General features: G+C 41.0%; 1 protein-coding gene across 7 annotated transcripts in view; it reads right to left on the bottom strand.

Moving 5' to 3' along the window:
* Window positions 1-3540: 3540 nt before the first annotated feature.
* The window catches only part of BIRC6 (baculoviral IAP repeat containing 6), a 231373-nt gene continuing 216948 nt past the window's right edge, over window positions 3541-17965 (bottom strand). For all 7 annotated transcript variants that reach the window (XM_028117286.2, XM_028117287.2, XM_028117288.2 and 4 more), the window contains 3 exons: window positions 13729-13917; window positions 7339-7473; window positions 3541-4709 (listed from right to left, as the gene is read on the bottom strand). In XM_028117286.2, the coding sequence (XP_027973087.2) occupies window positions 4530-4709; window positions 7339-7473; window positions 13729-13917 (504 nt within the window). In that variant the 3' untranslated portion in view covers window positions 3541-4529. The remainder of the gene's footprint in view (window positions 4710-7338; window positions 7474-13728; window positions 13918-17965) is intronic.

The following is a 17965-nucleotide window of genomic DNA, read 5'->3' as shown; positions in this document are numbered from 1 at the left end:
TGAATACACTAAAACCATTGAATTGTACACTTAAATGGGTACATTGTATGGTATGGGAAATATATCCTAATAAAACTTTTTTTTAAAGTAAGATATTTTTAAGTCAGTTAAGTCTACCCTGCCTTCCACTCAGACACACTTCTCCAGTCACATGGCATTAGAGTGGCTGTGGTAATTTGGGGGATCTGGGGAGTTGGGGATTTGATTTTGGTACAGTGAGATTTATGTAGTTCACAGTCGTTTCTACAGATAACTAAGGTATTGCTAACCATTGCAGCGTAGGCATGGCTTCCAGGAATGCGCCCACAGCCAGCTCCCTGTGCTGGCCCTATTAGGAAACAAAAATACAGCTCGGGCGCCTGGGTGGCTCAGTTGGTTAAGCAACTGCCTTCAGCTCAGGTCATGATCCTGGAGTCCAGGGATCGAGTCCCGCATCGGGCTTCCTGCTCAGCGGGGAGTCTGCTTCTCCCTCTGACCCTCTTCCCTCTCGTGCTATCTCTCATTCTCTCTCTCTAATAAATAAATAAAATCTTTAAAAAAAAAATACAGCTCACGCTCCCTCTCCAAAATAAATAAATCTTAAAAAAAATTTCTTTTAAACTTTACAGTATTATAAATCTAGATGAACCCAAAGCCCTGCCATGCTCTGACCACCTTGCACAAGACGGAGGAATCCGTGCAGCAGTTTGGGCCGGGCTCCAAGCGCCAGTCCTCTGCTACCCCGGCTGCCTGCTCCAGCTGCCTATCTAGCTCCCCTCAAGGTCTGCAACCGGATTTGTACCCGTGTCTCGGTTGACCCAGTGGGCGCATGTCTGTTTCTATCTTGGAACCTTTTGTCTTCCATGATCCAAGCCCTCCAACCTCTCTAACATTACAGCCTACATTTCATTTGACTATCATACATTACTTTTTTTTTTTAAGATTTTATTTATTTTACAGAGAGAGACACAGCATGAGAGGGAACACAAGCAGGGGGAGTGGGAGAGGGAGAAGCAGGCTTCCCGCTCAGCAGGGAGCCTGACACGGGGCTCGATCCCAGGACCCTGGGACCATGACCCGAGCTGAAGGCAGACACTTAACGACAGCCACCCAGGCACCCCTTCTACTTTCTCTTACAATCCAATGTACTACTGAGTTTTCCCCTCGTTCTCCTGTGTCAGTAATAACTTTTCTGCTGGCTTTTTTTTTTTTGAGATTTATTTTTGGGCGCCTGGGTGGCTCAGTTGTTGACTGTCTGTCTGCCTTCGGCTCGGGTCGTCGTCCCAGGGTCCTGGGATGGAGTCCCACGTTGGGCTCCCTGCTCGGCGGGAAGCCTGCTTCTCCCTCTCCCACTCCCCCTGCTTGTGTTCCCTCTCTCACTGTGTCTCTCTCTGTCAAATGAATAAATAAAATCTTTAAAAAAAAGAGAGAGAAATTTCTTTATTTTTGAGAGAGAGCATGAGCGGGGTGAGGGGCAGAGAGAGGGGGAGAGAGAGAATCTCAAGCGGAATCTGTGCTGAGCATGGAGCCCCACACAGGCCTTGATTTCATGACCCTGAGATCATGACCTGAAGTGAAATCAAGAGTTGGACACAACCAACTGAGCCACCCAGGCGCCCCTGCCTAACTTCTTTATCCTCGTCCTTCAAGACTCAGGCTATCTCCCTTGAGGAAGCCTTTCTCGACCACATCATCTCAACGCCCATTAATATTTTGCCTAAGTGTTCCTCTTTTGTGTTCCCAATAGTACCCTGTAAACTATCAGAAACTTCTCAATTGTACCAACATAATGTTTCCATGTCTGTCATTCAACCCTCAAGTGCAGGAACCTGTACCTACTACCAAAGTGAGTGCTCAAAGTCAGGATCCTAGACGGAACCATGTTAATCAGTCTTAAATTTAGACTTTTAGGTCTTGGGGTTTTTGGTTTTTTTTTAAGATTTTATTTATTGCAACGATGTGGATGGAACTGGAGGGTGTTATGCTGAGTGAAGTAAGTCAGAGAAAGACATGTATCATATGACCTCACTGATATGAGGAATTCTTCATCCCAGGAAACAAACTGAGTGTTGCTGGAGTGGGGGGCGGTGGGAGGGATGGGGTGGCTGAGTGATAGACATTGGGGAGGGTATGTGCTATGGTGAGCGCTGTGAATTGTGCAAGGCTGTTGAATCACAGATCTATACTTCTGAAACAAATAATGCAATATATGTTAAGAAAAAAAAAGATAGCAGGAGGGGAAGAATGAAGGGGGGTAAATAGGAGGGGGAGACGAACCATGAGAGACGATGGACTCTGAAAAACAAACTGAGGGTTCTAGAGGGGAGGGGGGTGGGGGGACGGGTTAGCCTGGTGATGGGTATTAAAGAGGGCACAGTCTGCGTGGAGCACTGGGTGTTATGCACAAACAATGAATCATGTTACACTACATCAAAAACTAATGATGTAATGTATGGTGATTAACATAACAATAAAAATTTTTTTAAAAAAGATTTTTATTTATTTGACAGAGAGAGAGAGGGAACACAAGCAGGGAGAGTGGGAGAGGGAGAAGCAGGCTCTCCGCTGAGCAGGGAGCCTGATGTGGGGGATCATGGACCTGGGGATCATGAGCTGAGCCAATACTTAACCAACTGAGCCCCTAGGCACCCCTAGGTCTTGGTTTATTAAAAACATGAATTGGACCTTAGAGTACTGGTATTGTTACTTTCCTCTCATAAAGCTTTCTGAAGACTAGTGGTGTGAATTGGAGAAAATGACCCAACCTTATTTCAGTGATTAAAAATAAAATCCTGGGGCACCTGGGTGACTCAGTTGGTTAAGCGTCTGCCTTCGGCTCAGGTCGTGATCTCCAGGTCCCGGGATCGAGCCCCGCATCAGGCTCCTGCTCAGTGAGGAGTCTCCTTCTCCCTCTCCCTCTGCCCCCCACCCCCACTCCTGCATGCGCACTCTCGCTCTCACAAATAAATAAAAATCTTAAAAAAAATAAAATTAAATCCTAAATTGGAAGCAAATACACCTGATACAGTAGCTTTCATCATCCATCCCTGACAGGACCTGACAGGAAAAAAACGAAAAGCCTAGAGGACTGATGACTATCCTTTTACTGCTGATTATTTTAAACCTAGATTTTAGCTAGCATGTGTGTGAGTGACATTTGATTGACTCTTCTTTTTCATAAACTGACTCCATTTTGTCATTCATTCTTGGTGTATGTAGCTTACCACCCACCACACCTAACAGTGTGTGTTACAACTTTTCATTTCCCCTCCTTCATCCGTGCTTAGGGAGCACTATGTCTTGTACATCAGACAGTATCATACTGCCTAGTCCCCTTTTTCTCCAGAGAGCAGCTCACTGTTCAGAACACAGCTTCTCCTTCTGGTCACCTCCAGATTCGAGGTTTCCACACACCACTTCATTTTATATACTGTCAAAAATCACCTTAGCTTTTCCTTTGTGACAATTGGTCTTTGAAAAAATATCCTTTCCTTTCCGATGCTTAGGTCTTGAAAGTGTCCAATTCTTTGTAGAAATAGCATTTCACACCATGGCAAACTGTTTTAGAAACAAGACATACTAATACACCTAAGTCTTTATTTATTTGGCTCTAAGAAGAATTTGCATGAAAATGAGCCTGTATGGCAGGTACAGAATGTACTGTAACAGCACCAGAGAGGTATCCTCTCTGCTCTACAGAGCCTCAATGTTTTAATACATACATGTGACTTTAGTAATAAAACCAGAGTCCAGGAAAAAAGGAGCCCTTTAGGAAAAAAATCAGTTTAGAGTGACTTTTCAAATTGACCATTCCTTCTCATATACTTAAATTCAAATAACGGATACATTCACAGGCCCAAATGTTGGCATAGAATAAAATCATGTGCATTTATTTTTTCTGCATCTTAGAATTAGAAGGCATAAAATTAAATACGTTGAATGTAATAAATTCATCCATACAAGTGCAAGTCTCCAGCTATAATGCATTTTATGGCATATTTATCATTTAAAAAAATGTACCAGTAAATCAAAAAAGAGGGAGTATGTCCATTTAACTTTTATTTAAGTGTATGTAGGAGGTCTTCAGAAATCAAAGATGAGCATGAAGATATGGCCAAACATAAAATCTATCAAATTCAGTGAAAAGTTGCTGACTTTAAATAGTAGTTGTAAGAATGACCAATATATATTCTTTGTTAACAACCCCTCACTCTACAGTAAAAAAAAAAAATAAAATAAACATTCAGTAAACATTCTTTCCTAAGGTAGTTTCCCTTATATATCAGTGATTTATCCATTTCTTTGTATACACAAATTTGTTGAACATACCAATCAGTGGTTCTCACAATTGAAAAATAAAAGCACAAAAAAGTTTACACTCTTGTACAGGTAAAGAAAAGATCACCTTGAATTAAACTGGATCTCCTTAAGGGCATAGTATAGTTTCAGTTTCAATAACTATTACATAATTAGTTTCTTACATACAAATATTGACATATTTGGCTTGTGCTTCAAAGCCTTTGTGTCTATGAAGTCCATGTCAATGCAGCTCATAATTTGAAGTCACTGGGGAGTTCTTTACTGCTGCTGGGTTTGACCTGATCATGCATTAGAGTCTCCTCAGCACCTGCTGTGGCAGTGCACATCTCTGAGGCATCATCAGCATCGGGGTCCAAGCCTTCGGGACAGGGAAGTTTTAGCAGCTCTTCCCGGAGCTGAGCAGTGTGACGCTATAGAGGGGAAAATAAGCGATATAAGAATTACTAACCCTGATATTCTAACATAACATCATTTGAGGGAGGAACTGAGTTCAAAACAAAACCCAAAGCATTAGGCCTACAAATATTTATTGAGCACCTTCCTTCTGTTAGCTACTATAAGAAGCAGTGAACAAAATGGGCAAAAACCTCTAACCTCAAAATAACTGTTGCTGAAAAGCCCTGAGTAGCATGCGCACAGCTCCTACCCATGCCGCCTACCCGGTAAGAGAGACAGCGTTACTGATGATTTGTAAGAAACCATTCACGTATGGTAGATACACTTTGAAATTACAGACAGTAACATCTTGACTTATAATGCATCTTGTCTCTGGCTAAATATTTTTTAAGATTGATTTTTTAATTAATTAATTAGAGAGAGCTCACACATGCGAGCAGAAGCAGTGGGAGCGGCAGGCAGAGCAGGTAGAACAGGCAGAGGGAGAAGCAGACTCCCTACTGAGCAAGGAGCCTGATGAGGGACTTGATCCCAGGAAGCTGGGATCATGACCTGAGCCCAAGGCAGATGCTTAACTGACTGAGCCACCCAGGCATCCCTCTGGCTAAATATTTTTCACAGAAAGTCCATAAATGAAAATAAACCCACCATTACTTTACTGAATACAAACAAGTATTCAGCAGGTACCAGGTCTTGTGTAGAACATCTACAAAATGTTTTACACTAATAGTCTCACATAATGCTCAGAAAAAGCCTTAGAAACAATTTTATTTATTTTAAATTTTTTTGACATATAATGTATTATTTGTTTCAGGGGGACAGGTCTGTGATTCATCAGTCTTACACAATTCACAGCACTCACCATAGTACTAACCCTCCCCATCTCCATCACCCAGCCACCCCATCCCTCCCACCCCCCTCCACTCCAGCAAGCCTCAGTTACAATTTTATCATCCTATTTTTTTTTTCGTAAGTAGGCTCCATGCCCAGTGTGCAGCCCAACACAGGGCTCAAACTCATGACCCTGAGATCAAGACCTGAGCTGAGATCAAGAGTCAGACGCTTAACCGACTAAGCCCCCTGGATGCCCCCCGAAATTTTTTTTCTAATTTAAGCAAGTGAAAAAGAAGAACCAGAGAGATTATATAATTTTGTATTCTACCATTTAGAGAAAGATGTAGAGATATTAACAGAGAGGGAATAGTTGTCTATAAATATTAATTTTTGGTTTCTAATTTTCTATTGGGAGAGAGATGACCTCAAGTATCATACCAGGGCTTTGAAAATTAACTAACCAATGTTTACAGAACAACTTTTATGTACGAGGCACTATGTTCAACACTGAAAATATAAAAGCAATGAGTAGAATAAGGAAGATATAACCTCTCACTTCACAGAGACTAAATTTGGGTTGGAGGTCTAAGACTTATAAACAAGATAATAACAAGTACAGACTTGTAGCCATTTGTAAGGTTGCAAAATATATTAACACGCTGGTAACTCATAATTTCTCTAGCTCCAATTTCCCTTCCACTGTGGACAACAGGAGAAAACATTAGGGAAGAAGAAAGAAAAATTTGACAATTATAAGGGATCTTATGTCTTTACTGTGGGATTATTAAGCTAAGTAGCTGCATACGTTTCTCAAGTAGCACTCAGCAGCTAAGGTATAGCTGGGATGACAGAAATTTGGGCTGATTCATGGATAGAGATTTCCAGGCCTGAGTGACACAGAAAATAACAGAGTAAAAGAATTTGAGATATAAGCAAGACACCAACTGACATAACAAAGCCAAAGAAGGGTGGACTTTCATCACTAAGGTTTTATTTAAAAGAAAGAGCTATCTAAACACAGGTTTGGGGAAGATCGATTTGGTTATGGACTACAGAAAGAAGCAGAAGGGGAGAACTAAGTCCAAGGAAGCTGGTCAAACAGACTTAGCTGTGGGAACTGAAAAGAAATAATGGGGAGAGGGGAGGCAGCATCCCCCTGAAGGCAGCACTGATAAGACCTAGTATTGACCAAGTATACTAGATGAAGGAGGAGTTAAATACTATCAGAAGATTTTAAGACAGAGAAAAATGATTTAAATGAAAAATACAGGGTGCCTGGGTGGCTCAATCAGTTAAACGTCTGACTCTTGTGTGTTTTAACACAAGAGGGTATTATAGAAGCTTAAACTGAAGTGATCTAAGTCAAGGCAGGTTTCCATAAAGTTAAATTTAAGCTGCAGATGAATGGCACTGAGCTAGCAAGAGCAGGTGAAAATGAGAGTAAAGGCCTGGAGGGGAGAGATGAGGGAGCAGAGAGGGGAGCCAGGGTCACTGGTGTGGAGAACTGGGCATGGGGACCTTGGGTAGAATGAAAAATAAACTGCAAAAGAGAAAAGGGAAAAGAATAAAAAAAGTCTTTCACAGAGCACATGTTGTTGTCAACATCCTTTTCAGGAAGTGTCAACTCATTGTCAAAAATTAATGTACGTTTTCTACAGATTTTTGGGTAGCAACTTAAGCCTCTGAACTTAAATGTTTCTTTGACTCCTTCTGATTCCTTTACCATCTGGTAACTACGGCTCTGTAAATGACTATACAACTCTTCTTTTGAAGCCGCCAGCAGGGCTCCTGTTAGTAAGGCTTACTCACCTTGAGAGCTGCGGCATGGTGAGACATAGTTCTGCCTACCCGCTTATCACTGCTATACTGCTGGATGTCCGCAATCCACTCCTCACACTGGGCCATGATCTCAACTCTTTTCAAGTAAAAGTGTTTGTGTATAACCTTAAGAATAAAACAACCAAGAGAACAAAAGGTGTTCAGGTCAGAATTTACAAAGAAATGAAATTTAAAAGACAATTGCAACGTTTTTGTCTCCACAAAACTCAGTTTAGTGAATTTTACATTAACAGGGAAGAATCAGGCTAATGACATCAGATGACAAGTGTTGAAATGCCCAGCTCTACAGCAGAAAATAATGCCCAATAGCAACCAGACATTCAAATAGTTAATCCTATCAGAGAGAAAAAAAGACAAATATAATGTAATACATTCACAAGGTGAGCACTGTAAATAAATAACCAGGAGAAAATAATTAGGAGGGTAATGACAACAGAAAAACCGGCAAATTTTCAACCTTTAAGAGAGAACTCTATAAATACCTAAATAACTAAAGACATTTTAAATGTCAAAGATATTGATACAGAAATCAGAACAGAGCCCTAAAAATAGGCACTATTACTACTTTCTTAATTTTATCTTCTGGTTAATTTATAGTTAAGATTGTATTTTATAAAGTTACCTTTCCTTGTTTGTTTGAGAGTGAGCGAGCACATATGCAAGCTGGCATTCTTGTGTGTGGAGTGGCGGGAGGGGCAGAGGGAGGGGGGCAGAGAGAGTCTTAAGCAGGCTCCATGCCCAGCGCGAAACCCCGTGTGGGGCTCCAACTCACAACTCTGAGATCGAAACCAAGAGCCACCCAGGTGCCCCAAAGGTAACCTTCCTTGTAATAACTGTGGTTTTTATATGCAATTAAAAAAATTCTTTGAAAAATTAGAATTTCTTCCTTCCTGTGTAAGCAGTAGGAGCCTACTTCTGACATATTTAAGTTAGAAAATAGATCAATTTGGAAATATTATATCAATTAAAAAATACTATTCTGGGGGCGCCTGGGTGGCTCAGTCGTTAAGCGTCTGCCTTCGGCTCAGGTCATGGTCCCAGGGTCCTGGGATGGAGCCCCGCATTGGGCTCCCTGCTCAGCGGGGAGCCTGCTTCTCCCTCTCCCTCTGCCCCTCCCCCTGGCTCATGCTCACTCTCTTTCCCAAACGAATAAAATCTTTTTTTTTTTAAAGATTTTACCCATTCATCTGTGAGAGAGAGACAGAGATTGAGGGCACAAACGGGATGAGTGGCAGGCAGAGGAAGAAGCAGGCTCCCTGCTGAGCAATGAGCCCAATTCAGGACTCGATCCCGGGACTCTGGGATCATGACCTGAGCCAAAGGCAGACGCCCAACCAAATGAGCCACCCAGGCATCACTAAATAAATAAAATCTTAAAAAAAAAAAAAAAAACCCTGGGGCGCCTGGGTGGCTCAGTTGGTTAAGCAACTGCCTTCGGCTCAGGTCATGATCCTGGAGTCCCGGGATCGAGTCCCGCATCGGGCTCCCTGCTCAGCGGGGAGCCTGCTTCTCCCTCTGACCTTCCTCCCTCTCATGCTGTTTCTCTCTCTCTCTCTCTCTCTCAAATAAATAAATAAAATCTTTAAAAAAAACAACACAAAACCCAAAAACCCAAACTACTATTCTGCATTTTTCCCTTCCTTCTCCTAATGTCCTCCATGCTGTTCCTTATGTTCCACAAATAAGTGAAACCATATAATTGACTTTCTCTGCTTGACTTATTTCACTTAGCATCATCTCCTCCAGTCCCATCCATGTTGATGTAAAAGTTGGGTATTCATCCTTTCTGATGGCTGAGTGATATTCCATTGTATATATGGACCAGACTAACATAACACAATAAAAAAAAATTATATAAAAAAACAAAAACAAATTAAGAAACCCCACGTTTTAAACAGGTACTCTTGATAATTATAGAAAGTAATGTCTTTTAAGTCCATGCATTAAATAAATGATTTTTAGAAGAATATGGAAAAAACAAACAAAAACAGTATTCTGTATTCTGGGTCAGCCACTATATTCCAATGAGCTTATCTCCCCTAAAGAAAAGGCAGTAATACCTACAAGGTATTATTAGGAAAACGTGGGAATGGATGTAAAACACCAGTAAGATCCCATTACATTTAAGAGATTTTTTTTTTAAGATTTTATTTATTTATGTGAGAGAGAGAGACACAGCGAGAGAGGGAACACAAGCAGGGGGAGTGGGAGGGGGAGAAGCAGGCTTCCCATGAAGCAGGGAGCCTGATGCGGGGCTCGATCCCAGGACCCCGGGATCATGACCTGAGCTGAAGGCAGACGCCTAACGACTGGGCCACCCAGGCACCCCAAGATCCTATTACATTTAACAATTATTGTATTTGATGCCTACACGGACACAAAAGTAAGACACAGCCTGACATGAATAACCATGACAACCACAGAACCAGACAGGTGACTGCACCAGAAAAAGGTACTTAAAAAACAAAACGTATGCCATTGTTGGATCACTATATTATACACCTGAAACTAGTAACATTGTATGTTAACTATACTGGAAGTAAAGTGAAATGAAATAAAATAAAGAAAAAACAAACAAAAAAACCCACAGGGAATTCAAAGAGTCACATCTAATTGGGAAAATCAGGAAAGCATTCATGGACAAGGGGTGCCCCCTTTAATGTGAGCCAGGATCTAAAGGATGAGAAAGATTGTTTCAAATTATACTTATTTGCTTTCTGTGAAAGTCACCCCCTCCCACTCTGAGTTCCTTGTGTTAAGTTTTTCTTCCAGAAAAATATTTTGATGTGTGAACCAACAAATTATACATCAAGTGAGTATAAATACTTACACACTTATTTCAATACATTTTAAAAGTGAAGTTTAACATATACAGAAAAGTACACAAATCACATGTACAATTGGATGCATTTTTCCGCAGTGCATACCAATGTGATCTCTACTCAGATGAGAAAGCATATTATCAGGCATGCCAGAAGTCCCCTTTGTGCTACCCTCCCGCCATTAATCCTTATCCACAGGTATACACTATCCTGACATCCTTTTTTAAAAAAAAGATTTGAGTTAGAACACGCGAGCACATGTGAGTGCACGCACATGGTGGGGAGGGGCAGAGGGAGAAGGAGAGTCACAGGCAGACTCCCAGCTGAGTGTGGACCCTGGCAGGGCTCAATCTCATGACCTGAGCTGAAATCAAGAGTTAGACACTTAACTGAATGAGTTACCCAGGTGCCCCTATCCTGACTTTTTTTTTTTTTAAGACTTTATTTATTTGACAGAGAGAGACACAGCGAGAGAGGGAACACAAGCAGGGGGAGTGGGAGAGGGAGAAGCAGGCTCCTGCTGAGCGGGCAGCTGGATGCGGGGCTTGATCCCAGGACCCTGGGATCATGACCTGAGCCGAAGGCAGACACTTAACGACTGAGCCACCCAGGCGCCCCCTATCCTGACTTCTTTAAGCATGTTAGTTTTACTCATTTCTGAACTTTTTATAAAAGGAATCATGAAATGTACTTGTTTATGCTTGGCTTCTTAAATTGTATTTATGATATTTGTCCACATTAACGTACATAGCAGTTCATTCATGCTGCTGTATTCCATTTTATGAATATTCCATAATTTGTCTATTCATTCTTTTGATAGACAAGTGAACTGTTTCCAGTTTTTGACAGTTACGAATAATGTTAAGAACATTCTCTATACCCAATTTCTAGGAAGCACATACCAAGTAGTAGAACTGCTGGTCACTCAGCATATATTCAGCTGATCAGACTCTGCTAAAGAGTTTTCCAAAGCGGCTATACTGATTTATATTCCCATCAGAAGTGCATCAGAGTTTCAGTTGCTGCACATCCTAACATTTGGTACCAAAAGCCTTTAAATTCCTAGATAGGCTGAAGAGTAAGAAAGGGGCCAGACAATGTGGGGCTTTGCAGGCCATGGTAAGGACTTTGGGTTTTCTTCTTCATATAACGGGAAGTCAATGGAGATGATGAGATTATGTGTGGTAATCTCTGCAGAAGGACAGGAGTGGAAGCAGGAAGACTGGTGAGGAAACTACCTCAAATATTCAAGCAAGGGGTAGGTGACAGTGCCTTGAAATAGGCTGGTAATGGCCAAGATGGTTTTAACCGCCATATTTTCATTATGTTTTGAAGGGTGGAGCCCAACAAGATTTGTCATTAGACTGAATGTGTTATGTCAGAAAAAGAATCAAGTCACAGGTGGTACAGGTTTGGGGCTTAGATGATAGCGCTTTTACTGAGAGAGGGAGGGAAGTAAGGAAGAACCAAGAGTTCAGTTTTAGTGTTAAGATGACTTTTGTACAATCTAGTGGACTTGTAAAGTAGTTTCTGTATCTGGATTCACTGAGTCTTAAGGGCACTGAAGAAATTCATGATACAAGAGGAGGAATATACGTTTTTCAAGGGCAGGAACTGAGCTTCATTTATCCTTGAGTTCTGAGTACCTTAGTGCAGTGCCTAATAACAGTTCACATTCAATATGGGTGTAAAATGAATTACTTAATATAAGTAACCCAAGCTTGGGACGCCTAGGTGGCTCAGTTGGTTAAGCATCTGCCTTCAGGGGCGCCTGGGTGGCTCAGTTGGTTAAGCGACTGCCTTCGGCTCGGGTCATGATCCTGGAGTCCCAGGATCGAGTCCCGCATCGGGCTCCCTGCTTGGCAGGGAGTCTGCTTCTCCCTCTGACCCTCTTCCCTCTCGTGCTCTCTATCTCTCATTCTCTCTCTCTCAAATAAATAAATAAAATCTTAAAAAAAAAAAAAAGCATCTGCCTTCAGCTCAGGTCATGATCCCAGGGTCCTGGGATCGAGTCCCACATTGCTGGGTGAGGAGCCCGTTTCTCCCTCTGCCTGCCACTCCCCCTGCTTGTGTGCTCTGACAAATAAATGAATAAAATCTTAAAAAAAAAAAAAAGTAAGCCAAACTAGAAAAAGGATAGAATATGTTTCAGAGCACAAAGACATATGTTTGTATTGCCAGTAATATTAGGAAAAGTGAATTCCCACGGCCTTCCAAGGTAAAATGCAAGCCTTTGCAAAAATAAAACACCCAACTTTATCATTCAAAGTATAAATTCATTTAGTAATAATAAAAATGAAAGGAGAAATGTTCTTTCTACATCCTTTCAAAGTATATTCATCATTGCTATTTGATGATAAGAAGGGCTTCAGGTATGATGCTACCCAGCAGCCACACATAACTGCTTAGTTAGGTTAAAGATCGATTTGCTGGGGGCGCCTGGGTGGCTCAGTTGTTAAGCGTCTGCCTTCGGCTCGGGTCGTGATCCCAGGGTCCTGGGATCGAGCCCCATATCGGGCTCCCTGCTCCATGGGAAGCCTGCTTCTCCCTCTCCCACTCCCCCTGCCTGTGTTCCCTCTCTCACTGTGTCTCTGTCAAATAAAATCTTAAAAAAAAAAAAAAAATCAATTTGCTGGCAGGTAAATATGCCAATTTTTCCTTTAAAATGTTGAGTTTCTAGCACAATTTAAGAAAGTGATGATGAAGAGAAGCACTTTTTAAAAAGAAATATGTTTTACAATATAGTAAAGTAAGATGTGATAAAGTAGTTTGATATCACAGCTGAAGAACAGAACCATACTGGCATGCATGGGTGGCTCAGTAGGTTAAGCGTCTGCCTTTGGCTCAGGTCATGATCCCAGGGTCCTGGGATCGAGCCCCGTGTCGGGCTCCCTGCTCAGTGGGGAGCCTGCTTCTCCCTCTGATGCTCCCCCTGCTTGTGCTCTCTCTCTTTCTCTCTCTACCTCTGACAAATAAAGAAAATCTTTAAAAACAAACAAACAAAAGAATACAATCATATTTTAGGAAGACTATGGAGAGACAACTAACCACAAGGAGAGTCACTTTTCAGGGGGTGAAATAAAAGCACTTGTGAATATCAAGACAGGTTTCAGAAACTTACTAAGTCCAACTTTTTCCTAAAGGAAAGAAAATGTCTTCTCTTCAATATTCACACACAGATATTAGTATAAGGGCAAAGTTTCTATTCGTAAGACAACTTTTAGAAAGTACCTTGCTTGACCTCTAATAAAAAATAATATTTTTATGAGAACTACTTTAAAAACACAGTTTGCTAGTAAAATAGTAACTGTTAAAAATAAGAAATTAAAAAATTGTCCCAAAATATAGTCAGATGCCTTGTAGGAAGTAGGTGGTTTTAAAATTCACCTCTATTATATTATTACTCATCTTTTATGATTAAAAGTATAATTAAGTTTAGTATACCACAGACTATTTAATATAAAGGCAGGTACAATACTAATAAACAATATTCTGTAATGCCTTTAATAAAGTATTTCATTAATTTTATTGAACATACCTCTTTAAAGCACGGTGAAGGGTTTCTGATTTGTTCTAGCATTGCCCACTTAACCGTTGCTTGTCTAATGTTTCCATCATATTCTCGAGAACTCTGTGTGCCACTGGGAGTGCCTCTAGACCGTTCATATCCTGGTTCATTAAAATAAGGCTCAGCTACTAATATAAGGGACTGAACAGACACCAACACCTGAGGAACAAAGAAATAAAGACAAGTTATAATGGGACATTTTTATTACCAGTAAACTGGTATCTTTTAATATGTGCTTCCACGTATTTTTATCACCATAAAATTGATGTTAATCATTAGGACACTGAAATACTGTATTATTATTATGTTTTTAAGATTTTATTTATTTATTTGACAGAGAGAGAGAGACAGCGAGAGAGGGAACACAAGCAGGGGGAGTGGGAGAGGGAGAAGCCGGCTTCCCGCCAAACAGGGAGCCCAATGTAGGGCTCAACCCCAGGACCCTGGGATCATAACCTGAGCTGAAGGCAGATGCTTAACGACTGAGCCACCCAGGCGCCCTGAAATACTGTATTATTAAAAGCAAAATTAAAATAGGTACAGAAGTGGGGCACCTGGGTGTCTCAGTCAGTTAAATGTCTGCCTTTGGCCCAGGTCATGATCCCAGGGTTCTGGGAACAAGTCCCGTATCAGGCTCCCTGCTCAGTGGGGAGCCTGCTTCTCCCTCTGCCCTCTCCCCACCCTCCACCTCACTCGTGCTCTCGCTTTTCCTTGCAAAAATAAATACAAAAAATCTTTTAAAAAAAAGGTACAATAGACTCATATATTTGTATCTTATATTTTATATTCTTGAATCCTTGAAAAAAATAGAACTAAAGATATTTCCTGAAACTGCTATAAAAACATTTGTTTATAAACATCCCACACCAATTTAAACATTATTGTGCTCTAACTGTCCTGACTCTCAAAGAGCATAATGGTAACCATGCACTCTTAATAATACTCACTTGTAGGAAAAACGAGCCAAGACGCAATCTTTATTTTTTACTCCAAGGAAAATAAATACTTTTTAAAGGCATCTTGTATTTGCCTTTTTAAAAAAGATTTATTTATTTATTTATTTTTAAGATTTTATTTATTTATTTGACAGAAAGAGAGAGAGAGTACAAGTAGGCAGAGTGGCAGGCAGAGGGAGAGGGAGAAGCAGGCTCCCTGCGGAGCAGGGAGACTGACGTGGGGCTTGATCCCAGGACCCCAGGATCATGACTGGAGCCGAAGGCAGCCGCTTAACTGACTGAGCCACCCAGGTGCCCCAAGATTTATTTATTTCTTTTAGAGAGAGAGAGAGAGCACAAGTGTCGAGGGGCAAAGGGAAAGGGAGAGAGAGAGAGAATCTCAAACATACTCTGCGCTGAGCGTGGAGCCGGACGTGGGGCTTGATCTCACAACCCTGAGATCACGAACTGAGCCAAAACCAAGATTCAGACGTTTAAATCAACTGCTCCACTCAGGTTCCCCTGCTTTTTAAAACATACACCACTTTGGGGAGCACCTGGGTGGCTCAGTAGGTTAAACAGCTGCCTTTGGTTCAGGTCGTGTTCTCAGGGTCCTGTGATCGAGCCCCACATCGGACTCCCTGCTCAGCGGGGAGCCTGCTTCTCCCTCTCCCTCTGCCTGCCACTCTGCCTACTTGTGTGCTCTGTCAAATAAATAAGTAAAATCTTAAGAAAAACCAAACAAACATACACCACTTTGGAAGTATACAAATGCTACTTTATTTTTCTTCAGTGAACTCAGCTATGTAGGAGTCATAACATTCATTTTATGGAATTTTCTGGAGACGTGGATTATCTGACTTACTTATTTTATTCACAGCACACTTTTTACTGTAGGCATAAAACTGGGCATAAAAAAAAGTAAGTTAAGAAATCCTTGGAAGGAAAAGATTTCTTTTTTAAAAGGAACTGATTTTCAATATCAAAAATTATCTAGCTCTGAGAACAATGTAAAATATATAAGTCAGAGACCACAGTAAGCAGAATAACTTATCCCTTCAGAACCTATTTTTTGGTCATCTGTAAAATGAAGATAACAACTACTTAAAGAATGGCTGTGAGAATTAAATAAACTTTAGTTGGGAATTAAGCAGTAGTGCTCATTAAGTTTAATTTATCCACAGTGGCTATTCTTTCTTGGAGTAAAAATAACAGCAGACATCCACAAAACAGTAAAATGCAAAACAAAATCATTTCTACTCTGAAAATAGTCTTTTTACTTATGTAACATGGGCCTGCCTGCAGAAAAGCAGTCAGCATGAGTTCCATTTTTTTTTTTAAAGATTTATTTATATGACAGAGAGAGACAGCGAGAGAGGGAACACAAGCAGGGGGAGTGGGAGAGGGAGAAGCAGGCTTCCCGCTGAGCAGAGAGCCTGACATGGGGCTCGATCCCATGACCTGAGCCGAAGGCAGCTGCTTAACCAACCGAGCCACCCAGGTGCCCCATCATGAGTTCCATTTTGATCAACAGAACTTAAAAGAGCTACCTGGATCAAACCAAAATATGATGTTTATCATAGCTACATCTGGCTAAAGTGTTTTCTTAGAATATGAGCTGACAATGAATAACAGAAAAACATCCATTACATAGCATAGTATATTAACATATATACAGTTATACTGAAGTTAATAATAAACAATATATTTTCATTCTGTAATACAGGTTCCCTGATTCCTAGTCAATCCTTTGATACTTTAACAAAGTCAAGAGTTACAGACTTTTATTCATAAGCTGAATTTACAGTCCCTCTCCTCTTCAGTTTTATATTAGTATCCACAAAAGTGCAAGAAGTTTTCATTGTAATTTGTTTGGAACTGACCAAATCAAGAACCATGTAACAGCTTCCTTTCACTATCTGTGTGTAAACAAAAATTTTAAAGCTGATGGGTGGTCTTCTACCAGGCCACTCAACTAGTTAGCAATCAAGTCTCCTACAATCTTATATATTCATTTGGTCACTTTATTCCTACCACTATCCATTCTTGTGACTCATTCTTATCTTATCTTTAGACTATCCACTAATTTGCCATATTCCTCCTTCTACCCCACATCCCTTAGGAATTATTAACTTTTGATTTCCTGTATTTTCATGTTGTATCTAAAATTTTACTATGGATATTTCAAACATAGGAAAGTACAGAGTATGTAATCCGAAATACTAACTTGCAACAAGAAACTCTATCAGAAGAAATAATAACGTCTTTGGTGTGAGGGAAACACTCTTCATTAGTAAAATGCTTTTAGCCTTTTAAAATGGTAAGTACCTGCCTCTGGAAAATTATGCTGCTATTGAGTAGGACTGTAAACAGTGGATGATTTCCAGAACTTTCCATTTTAAGAAAAATTGTTTCAGGGGCATCTGGGTGGCTCAGTTAAGCGTCTACCTTCAGCTCAGGACATGATCTCAGGGTCCTGGGACTAAGCCCAACATCTGGCTCCCTGCTCAGCGGGGAGGGCTCCCTGCTCAGTGCGGAGTCCGCTTCTTCCTCTTCCTCTGCTCCCCGCCCCACCACTCATGCTCACTATCTTGCTTGTTCTCGCTCTCAAATAAATAAAATCTTTAAAAAAAAAGAAAAAAATGGTTTCTCATATATATATATATAACAATTCTATTTATATATTTGAGAGAGAGACAGAGAGAGCACAAGCGGGGGAGGAGGAGAGGCAGAGGTATAAGCAGACTCCCTGCTGAGACATGGGGCTTGATCCCAGGACCCTGGGATTAAGACCTGAGCTGAAGTCAGATGCTTAACTGACTGAGCCACCCAGGTGCCCCAATGGTAATATCTATTATAAATGGTTGATTACATGAACCATATATTATGTTTAACTCCTCTTGCATATGACGTCTTTATTAACATGCAACTGGATGAAACTATTCACAAGGCATTATAATAGGTATTTTAAGTACATTATAGAAACATTAAAAACTAGTTATAGCAATGCTAAAATTTGGTGCTACTGTAACAATTTTTTTTAACTTTATTTATTTAATTGACAGAGAGAGAGAGAGACAGCGAGACAGGGAACACAAGCAGAGGGAGTGGGAGAGGGAGAAGCAGGCTTCCTGCTGAGCAGGGAGCCCGATGCGGGGCTCGATCCCAGGACCCCGGGATCATGACCTGAGCCAAAGGCAGTCGCTTAACCGACTGAGCCACCCAGGCGCCCCTTTGGTGCTACTGTAACAATTCTGATGAAAGTTTTAATG

Source organism: Eumetopias jubatus, unplaced genomic scaffold (assembly GCF_037043125.1).
Source record: "Eumetopias jubatus isolate StellerSeaLion01/CBP00866 unplaced genomic scaffold, mEumJub1_p1.0 scaffold_9, whole genome shotgun sequence".
Taxonomy (NCBI): domain Eukaryota; kingdom Metazoa; phylum Chordata; class Mammalia; order Carnivora; family Otariidae; genus Eumetopias; species Eumetopias jubatus.
The sequence above is the reverse complement of the archived record's forward strand: the minus strand, read 5'-3'. Positions and strand labels throughout refer to the sequence as shown.